At 49.1% G+C, this 23,658-nt stretch overlaps 5 protein-coding genes and 1 long non-coding RNA gene across 6 annotated transcripts; 2 read left to right on the top strand and 4 right to left on the bottom strand.

Moving 5' to 3' along the window:
- Window positions 1-2,245: 2,245 nt before the first annotated feature.
- On the bottom strand, window positions 2,246-3,394 carry LOC120646677 (chaperone protein dnaJ 11, chloroplastic-like). Its single transcript, XM_039923094.1, has 2 exons — window positions 2,616-3,394; window positions 2,246-2,436 (listed from the first exon to the last, which is right to left on the bottom strand). Exon 1 carries the CDS (start codon window positions 3,204-3,206, stop codon window positions 2,721-2,723), a length of 486 nt encoding a protein of 161 aa, XP_039779028.1. The 5' UTR covers window positions 3,207-3,394; the 3' UTR covers window positions 2,246-2,436; window positions 2,616-2,720.
- A 934-nt stretch (window positions 3,395-4,328) lies between these two features.
- On the top strand, window positions 4,329-5,182 carry LOC120648855. Its single transcript, XR_005665103.1, has 2 exons — window positions 4,329-4,530; window positions 4,614-5,182. It is a non-coding gene; the product is annotated as an uncharacterized LOC120648855 (long non-coding RNA).
- An 812-nt stretch (window positions 5,183-5,994) lies between these two features.
- Window positions 5,995-13,560, top strand: LOC120646676 (probable 4-hydroxy-tetrahydrodipicolinate reductase 2, chloroplastic). Its single transcript, XM_039923093.1, has 8 exons — window positions 5,995-6,271; window positions 7,359-7,613; window positions 10,985-11,086; window positions 11,206-11,280; window positions 11,566-11,667; window positions 12,236-12,345; window positions 12,490-12,577; window positions 12,674-13,560. The coding sequence occupies exons 1-8, from the start codon at window positions 6,107-6,109 to the stop codon at window positions 12,740-12,742; spliced, it is 966 nt and encodes a 321-aa protein (XP_039779027.1). The 5' UTR covers window positions 5,995-6,106; the 3' UTR covers window positions 12,743-13,560.
- Window positions 13,561-13,738: 178 nt separating this feature from the next.
- Window positions 13,739-15,327, bottom strand: LOC120646675 (proline-rich protein 4-like). The gene is made up of 2 exons (XM_039923092.1): window positions 15,081-15,327; window positions 13,739-14,503 (listed from the first exon to the last, which is right to left on the bottom strand). Exons 1-2 carry the CDS (start codon window positions 15,250-15,252, stop codon window positions 13,908-13,910), a joined length of 768 nt encoding a protein of 255 aa, XP_039779026.1. The 5' UTR covers window positions 15,253-15,327; the 3' UTR covers window positions 13,739-13,907.
- Window positions 15,328-16,640: 1,313 nt separating this feature from the next.
- On the bottom strand, window positions 16,641-17,927 carry LOC120646674. Its single transcript, XM_039923091.1, has one exon. The coding sequence runs from the start codon at window positions 17,763-17,765 to the stop codon at window positions 16,803-16,805; it is 963 nt and encodes a 320-aa protein (XP_039779025.1). The 5' UTR covers window positions 17,766-17,927; the 3' UTR covers window positions 16,641-16,802.
- A 2,800-nt stretch (window positions 17,928-20,727) lies between these two features.
- On the bottom strand, window positions 20,728-23,006 carry LOC120646673 (3-ketoacyl-CoA synthase 1-like). The gene has a single exon (XM_039923090.1). It carries the CDS (start codon window positions 22,829-22,831, stop codon window positions 21,218-21,220), a length of 1,614 nt encoding a protein of 537 aa, XP_039779024.1. The 5' UTR covers window positions 22,832-23,006; the 3' UTR covers window positions 20,728-21,217.
- Window positions 23,007-23,658: the final 652 nt, after the last annotated feature.

Raw genomic sequence — 23,658 nt, 5'->3', positions numbered from 1 at the left:
AGATACCACATAAAATATTACATTGAAGGTTTCATTCATTACAACTAAATTCTATAGAAATACACACTGCCAACTAATTAAACAAGATATTTAGGCATACTACATACACAATATACTTAGTTTCGTACAAACAAATACATTGGAAGGTGTGTCGTGCACAACTACATGCGGCAAATGGGTCTTTGGATTCACATTGAACTTTTTGTGAAGACATTTCCGTATGAACTCAAAACTCCTATCTAGGGGTTTATCTAGATTGCACTGTCTTCTTTCCAATGCTGATAGATTTACTCCATATGAATCATGAGTAATTCTATAGAAGTCACCGTAATGAACTTGAAACGCCACCTTGCTCGACATATCTGGCCATCCAAAGACTTCATTTTAATTAATCCAATATCTAGAAACATGTTATGACTTCAATTATAACCACTAATCTGAACCCTAAGTGCTTGCAATAATAAAAAATACTAATCATATAATTAAACATACAAAAAAATTTCAATGAGAAAGTTGAGAAATATTGGTTACCTGCGGTTCGGATCCAAAATCTGGCAGGACTTCGTCGGTAGAATTACCTCCCTCACCCCTCCTCTCTCCCTCTCCCCTCTCTGGATCTCGTGGGCAGGAAATGAGGGTGCGAGAGAAGGGGCTCAGCTTTTATATTTGGGGGGGGCTGGTGGCGGCAGGCTCCCGCCAGGGGCCTCCGCACAAAAGAAAAAATATATTTATTTATATTTAGGTCCCTGCCGCCCCCTCTGCCGGGCGGTAGGGGTATAAAACTGTAAAATATGAAACCGAAAATATATTTGTGTAAAAAACGTTTTTAAAAAATATATAAATAAAAAAGCCGCGCCGGAAGCAGCTGCAAGACCGCGCGGCCCACTAGGCTGCGCACCTTCTTCTGGCCCACCCATGTTTATATGTAGTTGGGCCAAAAGTCCTCAGGAACTCGATGCTTCCTCAGAACAGATGGGCTGGCTAGCCTACCGGTCATGGTTATATGTTTTTCGGCCCGTTGTTGATGTGGTATGCTTACATCGTTTATCACTCACTCCGACCCAAAAAGAAAACACCTGTCTGCCGTCAAAAAAAAAACAAGAACAAAAACAAAAGGAACAACAAGAAGAAAAAAAAAACATCCTGCTCCAGCTCTCACTACAGCACTCTTTTAATCCTCCCAGAGAATGAGAGAATAAAGGCTCCGTGCTTCCATGGTTAAGGGCCAGGAGAGAGTTGGATTCATAGAAAGAGTGCCAGTGGCCAACGGGCAGAAAAACGCTCCTTGCTTTCTTGGAAACAACCATCTTTGCGCCAAGCATGGCCTTGGCGTGAAACGGAGGAGTTGAGCATGTGGTAGGTCTCACCCGCCCATGAATCCATTATCCATGATGGATAGCAGTGTAACCACTAGACCACCGAAGAGCCAAGCACAGCTAGAAAAGTATTTGCCCGATCATATGTCACCAGCCAATTTATGGGTGGACCATATTTGCCTGAAAAAGATGCATCTGATATTTGCTGGTTCTGTGCCTCCATGGGACCCGCTGGCTACCGCATAAAACCAAGATCCACCACCTCTCTCGCGAATTCTAGAAGTTATGCAATTAGTTTTATGATTTTATCATTAGTCTATATATAATACTTCTAATTACTATCTAAACATCAGATATTATAGAGCTAAAATTTAGCATCTGGGAGCCAAACGGCCCCTAAAATACAACGTCTATGAACTATGATTTCCCAATCTTGTGCGGTTGTGCCGCAGCATCAGCAGCTGCTCGCATAAAGAAACCAGAGTGCAAACAAAGGCGCCAAAGCTTATACAACAGCAACCGCTGAGCAGAGTCAGTTTTTTTACGAACAACTGCACACATCAAGCACGCAACTCTGACGAAACGGCGGAATTCTGTACATGGAGACGCAAACGAACAAGGGAATCAAATATATTTACTGAATATTTGATCAGGTTTAATACAATTTGCGTCGCTCGTGGGGCGACTTTGGAAGATGGATCCTGACCCTTTCCCTCGAGGAAAAACAAGCAATTCTGCAACTGGAAGCATTCAGAGCCCACAAGCTGCGCAACACGTCTGCACTCACCACGTGAGAAGAGTATGCGGAGACACTGACGGATTGCTCTCTCTTTTTTTTTTTTGAAAAAGTATTGCTCATTTCCCCCGCCACATCCACGATCACCCCAAGAAGAACTGAAGAAGAGTATGCAACGAGACAGAACAAGTCGCTTTCTGCTAAAACTTGGATTGCATTATTGCTGCAGCCATCAGCCTTATCTCCAGTGTAGATTAAGGCAACCTAGATCCTATCACAAAACCAGGCCAAAGTCACACATACACATCCACGATCCAAAAAGGGGGACGTCACACACCATGCGTTTTTTACAGGTCGCCGGCGACGGCGTGCGAGGGAGGCTGTCCTAGGGCGGAGCCGCATGGGGGGCGGGCAGGGGCCTGGCCCCCCTAATACTCCATTAATTCCACTTAGAATCTCTAATCAAATATAAAATTACACTATATGATTCCTCTAATTAGTTTTTGGCCCCCTCCAAATAACTACTTGGGCCCTCTCATTTGGAATTCCTGGCTCCGCCCAATACCACCATTCTTCTGGGAAGGTTCCATCCAAATGGGAAGGTTCCGCGGCCCGACGGGGACAGCGAGGGCCGCCCCAGCCGCAGGGCGCGGGAGATCTTTACGCTGTCACCAGCACTGGTCGGTCTCCCAGGTGCGGCGGGAGCGGCGCGCCGGGAAGGTGGGCGAGCGGCCGAGCGCCGCCGGGTGCGCGCCGTGGCGTCGGGCGGAGAGGAGGAGGAGGCGGCGGTCGTAGTCGGCGCGCTTGTCGGGGTCGGAGAGCGTGGAGTAGGCGGCGTGGACGCGGATGAAGTCCTCAGAGGAGGAGGAGGAGGCCGGGTGCGGGGCGGCGTCCGGGTGGACGGCGAGCGCCAGCCGGCGGTACGCGGCCTTGATCTCGCGCGGGCTGGCGCCCGGGCGGAGGCCGAGGACGTCGTAGAAGGAGGAGCTGGCGGCCGCCGCGTGGTCCGGCGCGGTGACGGCCGCGGAGGCGGAGAAGGACGCGGAGAGGGGCGGCGGCACGTTGGGGCGCGGGGAGGCCGGCGGGGACGCGGCCGGGGAGCCCGGCCGGAAGGCGAGGAAGCTGGGCGACAGCGCGGGGCGCGGGGAGATCATGCTGGCGCTGGCGGTGGATCGCTGCAGGAGAAAGATTTTGAGAGGCGGGTTGGATCGCTGCAGGCTCCTCCCCCTCCAGCCCTTTTATTTGGCTCGCCGCTCGCGTCGCTTTCGGCGTGGGTTTGGCGCCCGCTGGTCAACGATTTCTGTGGGCTGCCTGTATTGGCCGCTGTGCTAGTTGACTTCGTTGGTAACCGAGATAGAGGGAGGGGAATCTCAACCCTCGCTGTACGTACTGTTAATTGCTCTGGATCGACTAGATCCTAATAGATCACATGTATGTGAATAAAAATATAATGTAGACTAATGTTGGTAGTGGTAGAATTGATCAAATATGTAAGAGAGAGAGGGCTAAATGACTTGACTTGAGTTCTACCATTCTTCCTCTATTTATAGCCACTACACACATAGGGGAACCACACCCATTGATTGAGGTTTTGCCCACTGATCACAAGCAAAATCGTTTGAGACTCAAATGGTTTTTGGCAAGACTTAGGACTTAAATTTTGACTAAACTTGAGGGCCAAGTTTCTAACAAAACTTAATTTGAGGGCCAAGTTTCTAACAAAACTTGGGGCTCAATTTGTGTTTCAATGGTTTTCATCTCAACCTTCAATTTATGTTTTAACGGCTGAGATCAATTCCAACACGTACCACCACGGGCGATCGACCGACCGGATCAGAGCAGGTTTAGATTTCGCCGGCAGCCGGCTGTGACTCGCGGTGAGGCGGCGAGTATTTCTGGTGGGTCCTCTCGAAATTTAGTGCCATGCAAAACGTTGAGCCAATAACAGCCATGCTCACGCGTGTGGAGCCGGCTGTCCTGAAACGCCAGTTTGGTTCTCTCAACTCGTTTAAAGCAAGAATAATAATTTAGCTCAAGTCTAAGTGTAAGCATACTTGCAGGCTACCCTCAGCTTAGGAGGCGTTTAGAAGAGCTCCACTCTAAGAACTCCACCAACTCTTTCAAAATATCATGCCAAACGCGTAGCTCCAACAACTCCAACTCCGAAAAAAACATGAAGTTGGAGGCTAACTTCATGTTTTTCTTGGAGCTCCTCAAGAGGTGCTCTAAAAACACATGTTATGGACATCCATATGGAGTTGAGATAAAATTATCCACCTCTACCGCTGTTTACACAACATAACGTTTCAGAAAAAAAAAACGAGCCACCCGTGCGTCACCCCATCCCCTGCGCCTCCTCCATCTCCCGACCTCATCTCTCCCGCCGCCGCCCAAACTCTAGGCGCGCCTCCAAGGTTCGTCGCCGGCGGCCTCATATCTCATGCGGAATGGATCCCCAAGATGATGATCTTCCTTCCAGTATAGATATTGTGACCTAATTTCTTGTAAATCCCCTTTAATTTTTCTTCTTCTCCCTCACAATTTCTTCAAATCCATGGTAGGAACAGCCTCCGCTCCTTGAGGGGGGCCGGACCCCTTTATCCCACCGGCATCGGCTGGCCTAGCGCCGTCGAGGGCACCCAGGTGGCTGGGCGCGGCCGTGGCCTGCTAGCAGGCCGCAGGCCTGCACTGGCGCCGGCCGTGGCCGTGGCGCAGCCAGACTGGCGGCGCTCCGGTGAGTGACACCATGGCCGACGATGGCTTCAAGCTTCAGACGAGGTTTCGCGGTAGCGTCGCGCACATGCTCTCCGCGGTGCTCTCGTCCGTGTTCTGATTCCTGGACGAAGCAGTAGTTCTTTACTGTGTGGATTTGTTCTTGATGCTTCGCTAGCTAGCCCTGTAGCCCATGTCTATTTTGTACCCACGTAAAAATAGATTTGAGCTGAGACTTTTTGTTCACGTATCCTGTTGCATGATGAGAGTGGATGTTTTCTTGCACCACCAATGCACAACCCTTTATTCACAGGAACAATTGTCCGTGTAGCAAATTGTTGCAGCGAATTACTGTAGTGAATTACTGTAGCGCATCAAAGAAAAAGAAAAGAAAAGGTAAAAGGACTATTCCTCCTAATGCCTCCCATTCCTGGAGCTGGAGTCAACCAATCAGCCAAACACATTGAACAACTTCTTGTTTTTCTGAAGTTGGTGGAGTTGAGCTAAAAAAATATGGAGTTAGTGGAGTGGAACTGTTTTTTTGGAGTTGAAATGCTGCCAAACACGCGCCTTACTTGTATAGTGGTTAGTCTATTCATCATTAAAATATGGCCCATATCTCTCTCACAAGTTTTCTTGGTTCTTGTATCGAAGCAGACTGTAAGCTTACAGCCTACTTTCCTTCTCTCTCCTCTCCTCTCCTCTCTCCTTCACCTTATCATTCAGCATGCTATAATACTTCTTATTTGTGCTCTACGATGGATACCGCCGGCTTACGGCCGTTTATTAAATCTGCTCTCACGAAGCGAAACAGGGGTTATGGCAATGAGACGGATTCGGGTTGGATATCCGTAGGTTTGTTTATTGGGTTCGGAGTTGATTTTTCACCCACGATTTTGGGGCTTCGAAACCTAGCGGGTTCGATTTTAGGTTTAGTTTTCACCCGTGGATACCAAATGAAAACCCGAATAAAACTATCAAATTTGTTCTAAGTTGACTTGAAAGATTATTTACTATTTTATTGCTCTTATTTATACGTGTGAATGTTATATATACTTATTGCTCTTACCAGCGGGTTCATTTTTGGGATAGATTCACCCGAATCGGTGTTCGGGTAGATTCAGATTTTAAATTCGGATATCATTTTGGGTGTCCAGATACTTGACCCGATTCAAATCTGACCCGTTGCCACTACTAGAGCCCGCCTGGCGGCGTCTGGGCATGTCCATGCCGCGGCTCCCAGCCCAACTCCCATGCCTGTCCACTAGGCCCGGTTTCCACTAGAGATAAAACCATCCCGGCTATCTGGTACCCCGTGTCCCGCCGCCGCCGGAGTAGGAAGATGCTCTCACTCCGGCCACCTCACACCACGTTCCCTCGCACCTCACCGTGGCTGAGGTGGGGCCGCCTTGGCGGAGCCGCCGCGCCGCATTGTCTCAGCGCCGCGGCACCGGCGCTAGCACGGGAGACGGCCGCGGGACCGGGGAGCGTCTCCTTCCCGATTCTGGTACGCGTTCCGCCGGTCGTTCCCGATGTGCCGCTAACCTGTTCCGATGAAACGATGCGTTGGGGATGCTGCCTCTGCTATTCTACGTAATGGTTTCCACCTAGCACTAACGTGTTCGATGTAATGCCGCAGCGCGGTTCGCCGTGTTAGGCCTCGCCGGTGACTTGGACTGCCTTTTGTGGGAATCAGAGGGTCCAAAAATTTTAGGTTTGGATTCAGATGTGTCTTTTGATCCATGGGGTCTTCAGAAGATAAATTTGCTTACAACCTAATGCCTGAACAAATGTGCCCACGAGTCGCCATTGTACATCTACTAGGATGACAATGTCAGCGACACTACCTTTCTGGAGAAACAATGTCTCAATATTAATGTAAAAAATGTTTTTATCTTGGGTTGGTCATGAGTTACTTCACTTTCAGATTTTCTGTTACTCTTTCAAATGTTTTTAACAAGAAGCTAGGTTTCTTGTTAGCTGATACATACTGAGGTAAAAGACTTGGTCATATGAAGCTTGGTTTCCTTGCTGCAAAGAAGGCTTCTTCAGCTATCGCGTTTGCTTCTGTAACACACAAAGCAAGGGCAAAGTCGCTAATGTCTTCAGATTTTCTTTTCCTCAACAAAACTCCTGCTCAGCAATACTTTGTGCTGATAGTGACTTGTCTGGCTCATCAGGAACATCAGAACTATATAAGAATTTGATAAGATCTTAGAGAGAAGGATTTGGAACGAGAAAGACATAAGCCTAGCTGATTAACTATGCCGATGTGTAATTATTTAAATGTTAAGAGGTGGGCAACTTGTTTAGTACCTTATGTAGGTAGTTCCTACTGTTTTTGAATGGAAGAACTTCATACAGGGGAAACAAAAATATTTTAGCTCCTATTGCAACAGTTCTGTTTTCCAAACTTTTCAGCACTTTTCAGTTCACGCATTGAATATTGCTAGGCTCAATGTCAATGTTTTATTTATGCAGTGGATGCATTTTTTGTACAGTAATAGCTGTCCAGAATTCTTCTTTCTATCTTGCTGGTCTGATGGGACCTGATCTTTTGGGTACTTAGTTTGTCAATTTGTTCCCTTATGTAGGTGAATGGCTGCACTGGTAAAATGGGGCTAGCTGTTGCTGAGGCTGCTGTTCTTAGGGGCCTTCACCTAGTCCCCGTTTCATTCAGTAGTAGAGAGAAGGTTAAAGAAACAATACAAGTTGGACAAACAGACATTCGTATATGTGGTCCTTCTGCACGAGAAGATGATCTTTCATCTGTCGCTGATGAATTCCCAGATGTCATTGTTGTGGACTACACAGCACCTGATTCTGTGAACTGTAAACAGTTTAATCCTGTTTTTTTTTTTGAATATAACAGTTTAATCCTGTTATTTTCTCAGTATGCTATACAAATAAGTTATCATCACTTTACGTTATGAGATCATGATATCACCGTTTGAGAAATTCGTTCAGTCTTCTTGCTAGTTCATGCTAAACATGCTGGTGTTCATATAATATGTGACAGACCCGCCGAGTTAAACGCTTAATTAAGTGTAACCGCCATTATCTGAACGCATCAGGCGCATTAGCTTAATTAAGTGTAATTTGACAAGCTGTTTCCAACCCACAGGCCGATCGAAACACACCAGAAGTCTCGCACGAAAGCGAGCACAGAAGGTACCAGCATGATAAAATCTTACAAAAACAGTAAATAATATTAAGACTTTTACAAAATAGCTTTAAATTTAAAATTTACAAAAGAAAAGATAGCAGTGGAAGAGAATTTAATTTATAGAGCATTTTTACTAGAGAGTAAATAAAACAAACTAAATAAGTCGAGAACTACCGAGATGTAAAGACAAGGCACCACATCGAGCCCACCGATGTGAAACCTAGTTAGCTCCTATACCTGAAATAGGGTAAACAACAAACCCTGAGCAACTAATACTCAGCAAGACTTACCCGACCAGTGGGTATAACTTAGCCCACCTACCTAGACATGCAAGGGCTTTGGCTGGTGGCTTATTTTGCAGAAAACAGCGACTAAAGTAATTCCTTAATTTCCATATTTTAGCTCTAGGTTCTATATAAATTAACTCTAATATAATATTTGCACGAATCAACTATATCAAACATGGTGGTGCAATCAATAATAATTCAATATTTTCATCATCATAGGTATATAAATATACTCATTATCCCATCATAATACTACGATGCGACGCAGTGATCAAGGTGCTCATATCCGAGAGCGACTGACTGCGAATCGATCCGATTTAACCTTGCAAGGTGGACCTAACCAACACGGCACGCAAAAGCCCCGTCGGACCTCACGCACCAACCTTTCCCCTTTCCCCTCCCCGCCTCGAACTACAGAACCGCCCCACCTGCATATAGTCAGCCGAGCCCTATAAGAGAAAACCAAAAGTAAACTGCTGCATCTCAATTCTCCGCGGCCACTCGACTCGCCCTAAGGGGTGGGTAGAAGTTCTATACTTTTGAAACAAGGCAGTACTCGGCTTACCGGTTTCGACTACCTCCTACTCCCGGCATGCGGTTAGTACAATTCAAACATGATCAGCAGGGCCAACAACGGTACGGTCCTCAATCGACTCGGACGGGGCTAAGACACCCAGGAACCCTGTCCTGCTGCCATACCTATACATCATCATCATTCCCCGCCCGGTCTCATATTTCCATGTCAATTTCAACAACTCAGGTATTGTAAATAATTATATAACCTATATCTCACGAGTAACCGGAAATTACTCGACTTCTAAATATCATATATCTCGCGAGTGTAAGAAGTCACTCGACTTCTATCGAGAACTATTATGCATAGCATTTCTATCGTCCTATACATGCTAGTATAACTCAGGGAAACCTAAGGATCATGCAACTAGGGTTCCAATCAACTCCTAAAACGTAATGCACAAGTAATAAATACATATATAGGTGTCATGATTTCAAATAATAGGATGTGCACCGGGGCTAGCCTGAAGGTAACACTAAGTTAGTGTTAATATTAACAAGGCCTTGGGCCCTTCCGACCATTGGGCCAGGTCTTCACGAATCCCCTCTCAATCCTGCTTCACCGATCCTGAGCTTCACGATCCATCTGTAGTCGACGTTCTCACCACGTATTCTATACGAATGCATATGAAATGCCAATTAATGTACATGCATATAAATAATGTAGATATAATTTCATAAACACGAAGCAACTATTGACCGAGTATAAACGCTACGATTCTCATATAATTACGACTGTCAGCCCTGCTACTACCGGTCAGACCGGTCCGGCCTATGTGCGACTTGAGACCAAAAATCCGGAGTATCCGGACGTATTCTCGGAGTATCCGGACTCCCAAGCCCGGAATATTCGGACATAAACTCGGAGTAGCTAAACCACTACAAACCCAGAGTATCCGGACCCATACCGGTCAGACTGGTCCAAGCACCGGTCAGACCGGCTGGCCGAAAATAAACCCTAGCTAAGTCATATAATATTGGTTTAGCTCTCTAATTTAATTTAACCTGATTCTTCTTAATTGTAAACTATTCTTAAATTTCCAAACAAACCAACACATGAAGAATTCACTAACACCTCAACTATGTTTTCTAGGCCGGAAACTTGTATAGTGGACTACACATGCCTAAACTAAACCACTGCCTCGGTTTCATAATTTTTGGACTAACAGATTTGCCGAAACTAATTAAATGAGTCTAAACACCACTTAAACTCTACTATGGGCAAAAAGGACATTTCGCAAGAACAAACATTTTTCCCTTGTAGATACATACGTAACCAATCTAACAAAACTAACTTTGTATTTTTACCATTTTTCCTTGATTTATTAGGCAACCTGCAAGTTTTCGCTGAAATAATAAAAATAAAAAACCAACCACCGGAGACTCCGGGTTTTACCCCAGATTCTCCGGACACAATGTCCGGAGTTTCCGGGATCCCCAGTCCGGAGAATCCGGACGTATATCCAGAGTTTCCGGGTATACCTAAACAGTAGCCAACCTCGCGCACCCATGGTGAATGGCGGCGCACGCGGCACACGGAGCGGTGGTGAAAGGGCCGGGAAAGGGGTGGGGAAGGTGGAGGAGCTCACCAGGAATCCATTCCCATGGTCGATTTGGGTGGAGGAGGACCGGAGAAGCGGATCGACGCGAAGTGGCGGAGCTCGGGCGGCGCTCCCATGGCGGTCGGCGGTAGGGCCGTCAATTCCCGCCGGGGAAGGCTCGAGCAAGGCTCGTGGAGGTGCGGAACACGGTTTGGGAGGCTCTCGTGGAAGGAAATGGACGAATGGCAGCTGAAGATGGCCGGGGCGGTGAGAGCAGGGGCTCAGCTCGAGCTCGGGCTGAAGGGAGGAGCGAGAGCTGAATGAGAGAGATGCGGACGGGAGCAGGCAGCTCGGGATAGGATAAGGACATGGGCGGTCCGGAGTATCCGGGCACATTCCCGGAGTATCCGGGGTGTTACATAATATCTCTTTGCTTCTATGTTCAAATCAAAGTGTACATTCAATCTGTTAGGTCTCTATTAATTATTACATTTCTGTTCTTACATGGCAGGATAACAACAATTATAATATATTTTTTTATTGGGTTCATTCTAAGCCTTGACCTCTTGCTTTTACCTATATTATGTGGAGGGAGGGAATCTGAAAGCAAATCGCAGATGTTTGCTTTTTTTTTTTTTGGTTCTTCCTAGTAGCTATTTGTGATGGGCACAACTGGTGGGGATCGGCAGTTGCTCTACAAGTCAGTGCAAGATTCAAAAAACTATGCACTAATATCTCCACAGATGGGAAAACAGGTATATTAAAAAAGAATTATCTATTTTAATAGAAGTTAACACGTTAGTTTGTCATTATTGTACTTCAAATAGGTTGAAAACATGCACAAATTGTACCATTTTCTTTCATTCTTGATCAGGTGGTTGCATTTGTTGCTCTAATGAGAATCTTCGCCGAGCAGTTTCCAGGGACCTATTCGGGTTATCATTTAGAGGTACAATTCTACCTGGAATGTTTCTGTAAGAATCAAAGGTTAAGATAATGGTTTATTGTGTTTAAGGATTTAAACTTCTACTGGACCAGTAATGTATCATCTGTCAAGCTTGTCGAATGTCTTGGGGAAAAATGCTTGGGTTGCTCTGCTGGCTTCAATTAGTTGTCTAGCATGAACTTATTTTAGACAATTAGGCTAAAGATGTTTTTGGTGACCGAAATGAGATCTTTGGTCATAGTATCTACCATATCTGCAATTCTGAGTGCCATTATTTCCTTTTACCAGGTTTTAGAATCCCATCAAGCTAGCAAGAAGGACACATCTGGTACAGCTAAAGATGTGATTGCTTGTTTTGAGAAATTAGGTGTGCCATATGATATGAACCGGGTACGTTTTTATATTTATGCATAAATTATTCATGTTATCAGAAAAACATCTGTTTGTGCTCTGGAAAAAAACATCAACACTGTTAAACTACCACACTATTTCCATGGCTCAAGATGTCTTCCTTGTAATTTTTTTGTAGCTGTTCTCATGAACTCTTGTGGCTATTCATTTTCAAAGTTCCTGTATTGGAATAGTAATTATAACTAATAACTAAATTCGTGGTAGGATTCTATTTCCATGTAGAATAAGTATTTCTTGGAAAGAACTGTATAATTTGACCTAATTAAAGGTGGCTCCTTACAGTCGAAAGTCAGTACTTAAGTAGGATCTCTCTCTACCCGCATATGGTATGTGCATAACTGACCGAATAAATATGTGGATTTCCATGAAAATAGTTCCATCATTTAACACATATGGATCCATGGTTTCATTTTCAGAGTTGTTTGATGAGCACAGTGTTAGATTTGGTTTACTGATGTTTTTTCCCCTGTCTTGTTCTGTCACATTTTATCCTCAAAAGAAAACATAAAATTTACTAGATTTTGCTTATTACCTTCTTTGCTAGCAGATGGTTAAGATTAGGGATCCTGAGCAGCAGCTTGAGATGGTGGGTGTCCCTGAAGAGCACATTGATGGGCATGCATTCCATTTGTACCACCTCACTTCTTCTGATGATAGGTAATGACCAATCTCCTGAAAATTGATGGTACGGATAATAAAGGAATTCTACTCAATCATGGATACTTTTATAGGTTCTTTGATACATCAGACCAATTTGAAGGTTGATATTGTTTTATCCATGTTGAGTTTGCTGTGTTTAAGTGCTTCATTTGAGTTCCAGCACAATGTTGGTGGCCGTTCAATCTACGCTGAAGGAACTATTGATGCTGCAATATTTCTGCATAGCAAGGTTGTTTGATGTGTTTCTTTGATTATTTTTAAATGGTAGCACTGCGTTACAGATACCACTGTCTACTGGTACCTTACCCAGATTTGTCTAATGTAGGTACAATCAAAGGATTCTAAGAGAATATACAACATGGAGGATGTCTCGCGAGAAGGATATATGCGATAAAATTTACTGTTCAGTTGTTCATTAGTTTGAAGCAACGTACTGTTTTTTTTTTGTCTGTGGGGAAGTATTAGATACTTATTATTAGAGCTTCTTTGTGAGAACTAAATAAATAGTTAGTCTACTGAGTTCAAGTTTCTATCATAATTGAAGAAAAAAATACATTAGAAATAGAAAAAACTACGCATTAAAGAGTACTTAACTTTCTTTTGGGTGCAAGTGCAAAATAACAATCAATACATTGTTCTAATATCTAATTGAGAAAAATCATGGACTTTCAAAGTAATTTACATTCTCCTTACACGTCAGACTCTGGATGAAACCTCTCCAGGTTTTGGTTTCATGAAGTACCGTGCCAGAGATACGGCATGTAAATTACTACTCCGTAGATTCTGGATTTCATTTCAGTACTTTTTTGAAAACGAACTTGGTAAGATCCATATCTCTAGGGACAGACTGACAGTCATGCTCGGTGGAAATGTGGAATGCTTTGTCTCTGCCGTTTTGCCACTGACATTGTGCTTCATGTCGTAGAAATTCGCTGCTATATAACTAGCCCTGGGCTGGCTATGGCAACTTTAAGAGGTGATCACCAGAACCTGAACCAAAGTTGCAGGGTGCCGTCGATACAAGAAGTCGTACAAGAAGAGAGGTGGCACTCGACAATTCGTACAAGAATTCGTTTTGGTCTCTGCGCGATCCGACGAACTGCATCCGGTGCATTTAGTGCTCAACTAATCGTGCGCCGTCGATTTCAAGGAGAAGATAATGTCTGAAAGGGTCATTTCAGAGCTGGAGTTTTTTCAGTAGCTCGTACAGTTGTACGAAGTTAGAGGGTGAACAGTGGAGTTTTTTCAGTAGCTGGTACAGTTGTACGAAGTTAAAGGGTGAACAGAGGAGAGCGAAGGTGGTGGACCTTGATGACTTTTTCATGAGGATTTCATCTTAACTGAAAAGTGAAAACCCACTAAAATTGTCATTGGTACTAACAGGAGAAGCTTTGCTTTAAAAATCACTATCTTTATTTCTCAAATCACAGAGACAAGCAACGGCACTGAAACAACAATGACGCCGCGACACACGGCGCGAACAGCACGAAAACAATCACTGACAACACAACAACATCACCGAACACAGAAAGGCCAACATCTCGCTGCGCGCGCGCGCCCTAGTTCGGTTTCTTGGCGAGCTTTTCCTGCTGCCCGCCTGCCGCGGGCGGGGTCGTGTCGTCGTCGGCGAGCGGCGGGCACGGCTTCTTCCTGTGCATGAATTTCATCTTCGGCTTCTTCTTGAAGAACGGCTCGGGCTCCTCCGGCGCCGGGGGCCTGGGCTCCGGCACGGGCGTGGGCGTGGGCGTCGGGGGTCCGTACGTCGGCGTGGGCGTCGGGGGGTTCGGGGTCGGCCTGGGCGGCGGCGGCGGCGGCGGCGGGCCGAACATGAAGTGCTTCTTCTTTTTTCCGCAGGCGCACGCGACGGGGGAGAACACCGTGTCGGCCGCGGCCTCGAGGTAGGTCGCGCTGGCGGTGTCGGCGGTGCCGTCCTGGCTCAGGCTGGGCGCGATCCTGGGCGGCGCCTGGCCGACGCACGGCGTGTCGGGCGCGCTGTGGAGCTGGGCGAAGCAGTCGCCGTCCAGGCTCCCGTCGTCGCGCAGGAGATCGGCGGCGAGAGGGATGCGGAAGACGCCGGCGTCGTCGAGGGCGCCGACCGCCTTCGTCTCGTAGGACTCGTCGGCGGCGGATCTGCACTTGATCGCTACCTGCAGGCCTGCAAGGGAACAAAATTTTAGTATTCGCGGCCATGTCACGGGCCGCAAAAGTTGAGAGATGAGCGCGTAGTCAGGCCTAATCGGGCCTGATTCAGAAAGACATGTGGCCATATCTACTACTATTGTAAGTTGTTTCGAGGGACAGGAATTTTCTCACAAAAGATTGCAAGGTGTGAATCAGTGAATGGAAAGAAAATATGTAATTCGCAACAAAATGGTGTGTATTTGAAAAACAAATAGAAAAGTGTGTCTAATATTTTATGGGATTAAACTATTATAGTTTGTTGAGGATCGCAATATATTAGTTTCTGCAGCCCCATTATATTCAGACGAGAATATATAGATCATTCGAGTTACTGAGGAAAATCTTTCAGTTGAATTTCTTCTGGACATAGTGCTTTTGTAGATTTTTTTCTCTCTCTCAAAACCCTCCAGGCTGCCATTTGTTAACAGCTACCTCAAAATTGAATAGAAAGCAAGTCGCTACATTTAGTCAGGCCTAATTTTCATGGCCGTCAACAGGACTAACCGAGAAGAGCAAGTCTGCAACTGCAAGCAGAGGCAATTTACATCTACCTTGGAGGGTATCTTCGGCATTGACACCGTTGGGGGAGCAGTCGAGGCACTTGATCGAGCCAACCACGACCGGCGGCGCCGCTGCCGCCTCGGCCTTCCAAGCCGCTGCGCCGAAGCTGACGGCCAAGAGCGCAGCGAGAAGAGCCGCGACTTGAGGAAGACGAGTCCCCATGGCGGAGTCCTGCTTCTTATTCTTCTTCTTCAGGAGGATAGATACCTGAGGAAGAAATGGCTGTGAATTTGGTGTTTGGATGGCGAGATGGTGCCTGGGTGCATGCGTATATTTATAGGGGCCGGGAGGAGAGTGAACCTGCTGTGAGCCTGTGATACTGTGGCCGGCCGGCTCCGCGATTGAAGTCTGGGAGGGAGGGACAGGTACTGGCCGGTGTCCATGAGACAAGCTCGTGGTGGCTAAAAAGTTTCTGCAATAATTCAACGGATTTATGCAGATTTCCGGTGGAGTCTCAGTACTGATTTGATCATTCCGTCCGTGATCTGTACCTTTTTTTTTCTAACCACCAACATGTATTGCAATTACGCCGAACTTTTGCGTTGATGTAGCTACAGCAAAAGAATTTGAGCCACCCACAAAAAGATTCAGGTTCATTTCGTTTGAGAATTTGCCGTCAGATACTAGACGAAAACAAATAAAAAAAAACTCCTACGTTCTGCACAGAGATATCATCATCATGTTACAAAAAATATATATAATGCTTCAGAAAACCATCTTTCTATTCCAAATAGAACTCTAAGCTTCAGAATACGTCTTCATGGTTCTTTCTAGTGCCGGCCTTATCTGTCGTTCGACATTTGAAAGCCCATCGCCAAGACGCCAACGGTACCCTCAGACCCTCACCAATGTGGTGTGCTTCATCTGTCACGGTGCGGTGGCTCATAAACCTCGCACGGCGCATGGTTTGCGCGTGACGGGGAGAGGAACGGGGGAGGGTGGGTTGCAGCGACCATGTGCGTGCCGTCGCCGATCGAGCACGGAAACCATACCATACCGGCCGGATTGTACCTTGCTCGGCGTCGGGCTAATTGAAAAGCGTCGGTGGGGAAGGACATTAGCAGTGACAGCGTTGTGGCAGCTGGGCAAGTAAGCGAACACGCGAGGCGCTTAATTTCCGCTAAACATTTCGTTTCGTAGCTACATGCTGGCATGCCGCACGGCGAACTGATACGCCGAGCGATTTCGTAGAGCCGCCATTGGAGAGTAAGGAAAACACTCTGTCGTCAAGGACTGCAGAAATTGGTCCTAGTGCCTACCTTACCTGGAAAAATCGATCGAGCTGACAAAAAGAGAACTAGAGAAGAACTCCTTGGGTGTCACAGCTTCCAATCGAGCGAGAAGGTTAGGAAAAAAAATTGTGTGGCCCAAAAGTACAAATAGAATGGGCTGGGCTAGTGCAGGCCGAGGAGACAGCGGGCCATTTTGGTTTCGGCCTCCACGCCCCAACGGTTTTTGAGATCACTGTATAGGTATAGATTGCTGCATATGGCTAAACACGTTTGCGTTCTAGCGCAAACTTTTCATAAGAAAATGCATAGGCCAACTCAATTACAATTTGCAATTTCAAGTATACAACAACATCCCCACTGACATCAGCAACACCCCAAACACAACGAATACGTATATCCCCCGGCTGCTTGTGCCGGAAACAAGAAGAATTTTAGTAAATCACAACCACTCTCACGCGCCCATGCGTGCATGTCTCCAGTTCAGAGACCCAAACCCATGGCAACGGCGACGCTGAAACCCAAAGCAACTGAGATCCCACCGAGGCTGCATCCATGCTTCAGCGCCCCGCTGTCGTACGGGCTGTTGTCCACCAGCGGCTGGTTGCCGAACCCGAACGCCTGCCCCGCGGCCGCCCCGGCCTGCCCCTGCCCCGCGGCGGCGGCGCCTCCGAACTCGTCATCTTCCTGCGGCAACGGCGCGAGCGGCAGCTCGGGCTGCGGCAAAGGCGCCAGCAGTGGTGCCTCGGGCTGCGCCACGCCGCCAACTCCGGCGCCGGCACCGTCGTCGGCGCCGCCGTTGCCATCGCTGCCGAAGGGCAGGTCGCTGCTCCCGTGCCCGATGGGCTCGGCGAACGGGGGCAGCGCGGAGGCCAGGCCGGGCGAGCCGGGCATCCCGCAGTGCTGCGCGGCGCGGGGCTCGTCGCTGGCCTTCCACGCCAGCTCCCCGCCCTTGTCGAGGATGCGCATGTCGCCCTGGTCCACCAGCTGCAGCGTCTCGAGGAAGTTGTGCTCGTCGGACTGGGCGTCGTGGGTGTGCCACACCGAGGTGCTCCCGTCGAACACCTCCAGCCCGTTCCACGAGAAGACGAGCGCGCACGTGTTCACCGTGCTCACGGCCAGGCACTCCGACTCCCACACGCTCCGGCCCTCCGCACCGGGCGCCGCCGTGTCCAGCACCTCCACGTAGCAGAAGTCGGCGCCGAGGCCGCCGGCGCCGGGGGCCGTCTGGCTGCGCATGAAGTAGGCCGCGTACTTGCCCGACGGCGAGGTCAGGAACAGCACGGGGTTCTCGTCCCAGTGCGGCGGGATGCTCGCCAGGATCTGCTGCTTGGTCACGCGCTGGATCGTGCCGGCCGGCGGCGCCGTCGCCGCGGCGTGGGACGGGAGCAGAAAGGATAGCGCGAGGCAGCACATGGCAAAATGGGGAAGAAAGCTAAGCTGCATGGCTGCTGGCCGTCTGGGTTTTGTCGGGCCACTCGTGCGCCGGTCTCAGGTGGAATGGAAGTGATGGATCAGGATCCGTGTGTGTGTGTGTGTGTGTGTGTGTGTGTGTGTGTGTGTGTGTGTGTGTGTGTGTGTGTGTGTGTGTGTGTGTGTGTGTGTGTGTGTGTGTGTGTGTGTGTGTTCGTTGCGCTTTGTGCTTGTGCATGGGCTACCTGGCGTGCGAGTCTCTTTTATAGCGAGAGATGGAGATGGAGTGGTGCAGTATGGTGACGGTGTAAAGGCAACGTTGAGTGGTTGACGTTACCGGCTCCAATGTTTCTGTGGGAGATTAGGGAGGAGGAGGAGCTAGCACAACACTTTGCTAGGAGATTTGTTAGGCTTTGGGCGTTGACTAGTAGTGCCATATATACATGCATCCGGTTGATGCTGGGGATTCTTAGAAATATGATCTGATTTAACAACTGAGAGTGGAGCATACGTAGCAAGGGTATGACTGAAAACTCTGAATCCCATTCCGACGAAGCTGTCCATTTCAACATTGGATCAGGTTGGAGGAAACTTTATTGGTATGAGTCTAAAAAAACACAATTTTTCTCCTGGATACAACGCGGACTGGATTAAACTGGTCAACTTCATTTTAAGTTGTTTTTATACTATGTTTCCACCCACTCCACCGATAGTCGAATTCGGTTATTAGAATTGTATTTCTTCCCTAAATCACAGGTCGCGGACTCAAGTCGTACAACAATTCGCGAGAGAGAATAAAAAACCATGAGCTGTGCCGAGTTGGGCCTGTAAACATCTATCCGCAAATTGGTTTCTATTAGGCCCATGAAGCACACTATCATTTGTAATGGGCTTTGGTTTAGTAATTGCACTCGTCGTCATGGGCTTTAGAAAACCCTTTCGTCCTTTTTCTTTTGCGAGCCCAATTTCACTCTCAAAATAAAAGGGGTGATTTTTTAAGATAGATTAATGAAAAAAATGGTAACTTCGGCTCAGCTATGGAACCTTCCAGGAGGGTAAGCACAGTGCTAGCCGTCTCCATCTCCGTCGGCTAACCCTAACCAGCAATCAGCTAAGCGTCACACGAAACTGCATGCCCAATCAATGCTACCGTCAGATCTCCCCAGGCCATCATCTGGTGCCGCGGCGCCGTCAGGAATTAAATGGGAGCGACTCCGGCGGACTCCGAGTCCAACTCGACGGACGAAGGGAAGACGAGGTCGGCTGCTCGCTCTCGCGGAGCCAGGCAGCCAGCGCCCAGGGCTAGCCTCCCCTCGCCTTTTGATCCTGTCACACGGGAGTGGATGGAAAGAGATGGTTCGTGGTTGGGCGTTGAGAGGTTTGGCCACTTGACCTTCCCGATCAAGTTCAGGTTCAGCTCACTGTCTCTGATTCAAGTGGAGCTCGTTTTTTTTTTAAAAAAAAAAGATCAAGTGGAGCTGTGAAGGCCTTAAGGGGACTATTATATTCCAAGGGCTTCCCGAGTCGCTAACGCATGCTGTTTCAATGAGTAAACTAGCTTGCCTTGAATTGGACGTGGTGAAGTTTTATGGCAGATTTTGGTGTGCTTTTGCTGTCAAGGCAGCGCTTAATAATTTTCATGGAAGCATACATTAGACTGTAAGGCCCGGTTCCCAAAAAAAATTCTACAGTATCCGTCACATCGAATGTTTGGACACATACAAAAAATAACCAATTACACAATCTAACTGGTTAACACGAGATAAATCTTTTAAACCTAATTAGTTCATGATTATATATTATTTGTCAAAGTAACAACAAAATATGCTACAGTATCAAAACTAACAACTTTTCACCAACTAAACAGGGCCTAATTTTCAGAGTCCAAGTGTGTCAGTCTGTTCCGGTCTTACTCCGGCCATCGCACTTGGATTCCTACATCAGCTCGTCAAGATACATTGCCACCACGTCACAGGTGTGTTTGTCATGACACAATATATATGCATTGAAGCTACTCGTGGTGCACCGTGCACATACAGCTTGTCAGAAAGAACTTCCTAGCTCAATCATTATTACATCTACTAATGATTAATCCTTCTGATGCATAGTAAATGTAAAGCTGTGCAAGGTAAAGAGAACGGCAATAGTCCTCCTTTTTAAGGCCGAAAGCAACGGCCGATCACCAAAAACATATCAGCTGAAATTCTGCTATCCGGGTGGCCGGGTCGCATCGGTTGAGTCTTGTGTGCGTCAAAACTGTACTGCACATCTTGGCATCAAGTAGTACTGTTCGGTGCTTCTTTGGACAGGGTGACGATCCTGCAGAAAGTCCGATGAGCGTTGGGCGATGCTACAGTTCATAGACAGGCGCCGCAATTAGCCCGGGATAACGACGCAGAACCACATGGATCTGCTAGGTCAAATCCAACACCGAGCTACCATACATGGGCCGTGTTTGTTTAGTTGCGCTCCGTAAAGTTTTTGAAAAAGCATATTTTTACATTTGAAGTACTAAATATAGACTAATTATAAAAATAATTACAGAACTCGTTTGTAAATCGCGAGACGAATCTAATGAGCCTAATTAATCCGTTATTAGAGATTATTTACTGTAGCATTAATGTAACAATTTAGCATCTAATTACAGCCTAATTAGATTCGTCACGTCATTTACAGACAACAGTCGCAATACGTTTTTTATTTCGTCTAGATTTAAGTCTCCATGCATGTGCCAATTTTTTTTTGGAATTTTGATTTTTGTAACTAAACACGGGCCTAAGCCCTCGCAGAACCGGGCGTGTCGTGTCTCCAATCAGATACCCTTTTTACATGTAGCGTGGACAACACATTAGAAATCTTGGACGAGACTGCACGTTCTGAAAACACAGATCTTTCGTCAGGGATCTCCCATGCACCAATCATTGGCGAACATTTTTAGTCCTCGTTGGGGGAAGCAACAAAATAGCAAAACCTGTGAAGCCTCACAAAACACATGTGATTTAAAACTTGGACTTGGCAACAGAACGTGTACTATACAGCTGTTGATGATTTAGTAATTCACACTTGATTGATGATGAACCTCTAGTCATGTGAAACTGCACAAGTGTGTCCGTCCGTCAACTCTTCCCCGGCGTCTAGAAAGCCAAGGAAGACAAAGGACCAGACAACAAAAGGCTGAGAAAAAATAGCAGTGCTCGCTCTTGGAATTCATTCATTTTACACGACATAAAATGAATCTCTGAATTCCAAAAGCCAGCACTGTCTACGCACGGCAACCTACTACACTGCTGGAAGAAAGAACGAAAAAGAAAATTACAGAGAAAATTGAGAAAGAAAAACATATATGCTGTGTTCTTTAGTTTCCCTCGCGCACCCTTGTTCAATTCGTTCTGTCGTCGTGAGTGATGTGAGGAAATTAAAATCGAATGGAATAATCATACAATTGTTGTGTGATGCATGGTGATCAAACCACGTGACGTGGGCCATCAGACGTACGCCTTGGGAGGGTACTTGTCCACGTCCTCCGCCCAGGGGTTGCAGCAGCTCCTCCGGTCCCCGGCGGCGCCGCCGCCTGGGGACGGCAGCGCCGGCACGTCGCGGAGCGCGCGCCACACGGCGCTGTTGCACTTGAACCCGGAGCCGAAGCCGATCTGCCACACGCGGTGGCCGCGGCGCACCCGGCCCTTGGCCTCCGCGTACGCCAGCTCGTACCACAGCGAGCTGCTGCTGGTGTTGCCGAAGCGGTGGAGGGCGCACTTGCTGGGCTCCATGTCCGTGTCCCGCAGGCTCAGGCTGCGCTGCACCTCCTCCAGCACCGCGCGGCCGCCGGCGTGCACGCAGAAGTGCTCGAACGCGCGCCGGAAGTCGGGGATGTAGGGGCGCACGCCCTTGACGCGGAACACGCGGCGCATCATCAGGGACTTGAGGAACTTGAGCTGCTCGGACAGGGGCAGCACCAGGGGCCCCAGCGTGGTGATGTTGGTCTTGAGCGCGTCGCCGGCCACCGCCATGAGCTCCCGCGCCAGGGAGACACCGACCTTACCGACCTCGTCCTCGCGCTGGTACACGCAGTTGAAGCACTCGTCGGCGGCGCCCTTGTGGGTGCGCACCGTGTGGAGCAGCCGGTACTTGGCGCGCCCGGCGTCAGCGCGCTTGTTGGACAGCAGCGCCGCCGCGCCGCCCATGCGGAAGATGCAGTTGGAGAGGAGCATCGAGCGATCGTTGCCGAAGTACCAGTTGAGGGTGATGTTCTCGGTGCTGAGCACGACGGCGTACGAGTTGGGGTTCGCCTGGAGCATGTCCTTGGCGAGGTCGATGGCGATCAGGCCGGCGCTGCAGCCCATGCCGCCGAGGTTGAACGACTTGACGCCCCCCCGCATCTTGTAGTGGTTGATGATCATCGACGCCAGCGACGGCGTCGGGTTGAAGAGGCTGCAGTTGACGATGAGGATGCGCACGTCGCGGCGCGGGTCGATCCCGGTGGACCCGAACAGCGCGTCCAGGCACCCGAACATGACGGCCTCGGCCTCCATCCGCGCCTCCGCCATGTTGAGCCTGGGCGGGCGCGCCTGGACGCCCGGGGGCAGGTACGTCTCGTCGCCGAGCGCGGAGCGGTTGGTGATCTTGGTCTGGAAGTCGAGGGCCGCCTCGTTGAAGCAGCCGGTGCTCTCGGTCATCTCGAGGAACCCCGCCTTGGAGATCTTGTGCTGGTCCTCGGGCTTGTAGCACGCGAACTCGACGAGGTACACCGGGCGGGGCCGCTTGAAGTAGTAGACGGTGAGCAGCAGCGCCGCGGTGCCGAGCCAGGCGACGCAGGTGAGCAGGTCGATGGAGTAGTAGATGACGTCGAGGCGGACGAAGGAGTAGGCGGCGGCGGCGAGCGCGGGCACGCAGAGCATCGGCAGCACCGACGTGGGGCTGCCGCCGTGGCGGATCCCGAGCTTGACGTACTTGAGCTTGATGTTCCGCGCGAAGTCCGGGAGCCGGCGGCGGATCTTGATCACGATGCTGGGCGCCGGCTCGCCCCCGTCCGGGTCGCGGAAGGCCATCTCGGCCGTCAAGCGCTCCCGCTCCATGACCGCCGCCGGCGCAGCCTCCATGGCGACCGGAAGCGACCGACCGACCGAGCTACCTAGCCGATCGAAGCTCGAAGCGGGTCGGGCGGCGCGGAACGGAACACGACGTCGTCGCCTTTGGCGTGAGCTGGGAGCGGGCGGCGGAGCCGGATGCGTGTGGTTTGGTCACGCGGGCAGCTCCCGAATATATAGGGCGCGCGGCGCACACGACGGGACGGCCGGAGCGGTCAAATTTATGGGCGCGTCGAGGCAACTGCTCGTCTCCGACCCGTATGCCATGCCCGAGTACGAACACGAGCGCGCGCGGAAGCCTGTACGCTCACCAGACCGAAACGGTGACGTGTTCCGGTCGCGCAACAACTACTATCCGTTTACGGCGACACCTGCTACTGTTGCCGAGCCGGCACACGACATGACTTACTGACTCGGAGCTCCGTCATCGGAAGGGGGAGGATGAGGTGTCAGGGGTGGGGCCAGGCCGTGGAGGAATTAAGGGTAAGCAACGGGGAAGGGCGAGAGGGATAGGTGGGGAGGGTGGCCTATTAATGACGGTTGTTACCGGGGGACGCTCAACTACTTGGAATTAAGGAGGCACAGGTGGACGTGTACAGGATCCGCCTGGCGCGGCCGCCGGGCGCTGGCCTGCCCCTGCCTGCCTGCCGCCGGTGGTGTGGCCGGGAAGCCAGCCAGCAAACAAGATACAGCCAGGGGGCACCGGGCCAGGGCCAGGCAGGCAATGGCTCGCGTCGGCGTCGCCCACGGCCCAGCGTGCTGCGACTTCGCTTCCTCATTTGATTGACCGGCCTTCGTTGGTTGGGGGGCGGCGTTGACAGGTTTCTTCCTGCGCTTCT

Source organism: Panicum virgatum, chromosome 9K (assembly GCF_016808335.1).
Source record: "Panicum virgatum strain AP13 chromosome 9K, P.virgatum_v5, whole genome shotgun sequence".
NCBI lineage: Eukaryota > Viridiplantae > Streptophyta > Magnoliopsida > Poales > Poaceae > Panicum > Panicum virgatum.
This window is presented reverse-complemented; position numbering and strand designations above follow the sequence as displayed.

Coding starts and splice junctions, on each gene's coding strand:
- LOC120646677 (XM_039923094.1), bottom strand. CDS start 3,206: ATGATCTCCCCGCGCCCCGCGCTGTCGCCCAGCTTCCTCGCCTTCCGG.
- LOC120646676 (XM_039923093.1), top strand. CDS start 6,107: ATGCTCTCACTCCGGCCACCTCACACCACGTTCCCTCGCACCTCACCG. Junction 7,614..10,984: donor ACTGTAAACAGTTTAATCCT/GTTTTTTTTTTT, acceptor TCTTCCTAGTAG/CTATTTGTGATGGGCACAAC. Junction 12,346..12,489: donor CTCACTTCTTCTGATGATAG/GTAATGACCAAT, acceptor GCTGTGTTTAAG/TGCTTCATTTGAGTTCCAGC.
- LOC120646675 (XM_039923092.1), bottom strand. CDS start 15,252: ATGGGGACTCGTCTTCCTCAAGTCGCGGCTCTTCTCGCTGCGCTCTTG. Junction 14,504..15,080: donor TGCCGAAGATACCCTCCAAG/GTAGATGTAAAT, acceptor GTTCCCTTGCAG/GCCTGCAGGTAGCGATCAAG.
- LOC120646674 (XM_039923091.1), bottom strand. CDS start 17,765: ATGCAGCTTAGCTTTCTTCCCCATTTTGCCATGTGCTGCCTCGCGCTA.
- LOC120646673 (XM_039923090.1), bottom strand. CDS start 22,831: ATGGAGGCTGCGCCGGCGGCGGTCATGGAGCGGGAGCGCTTGACGGCC.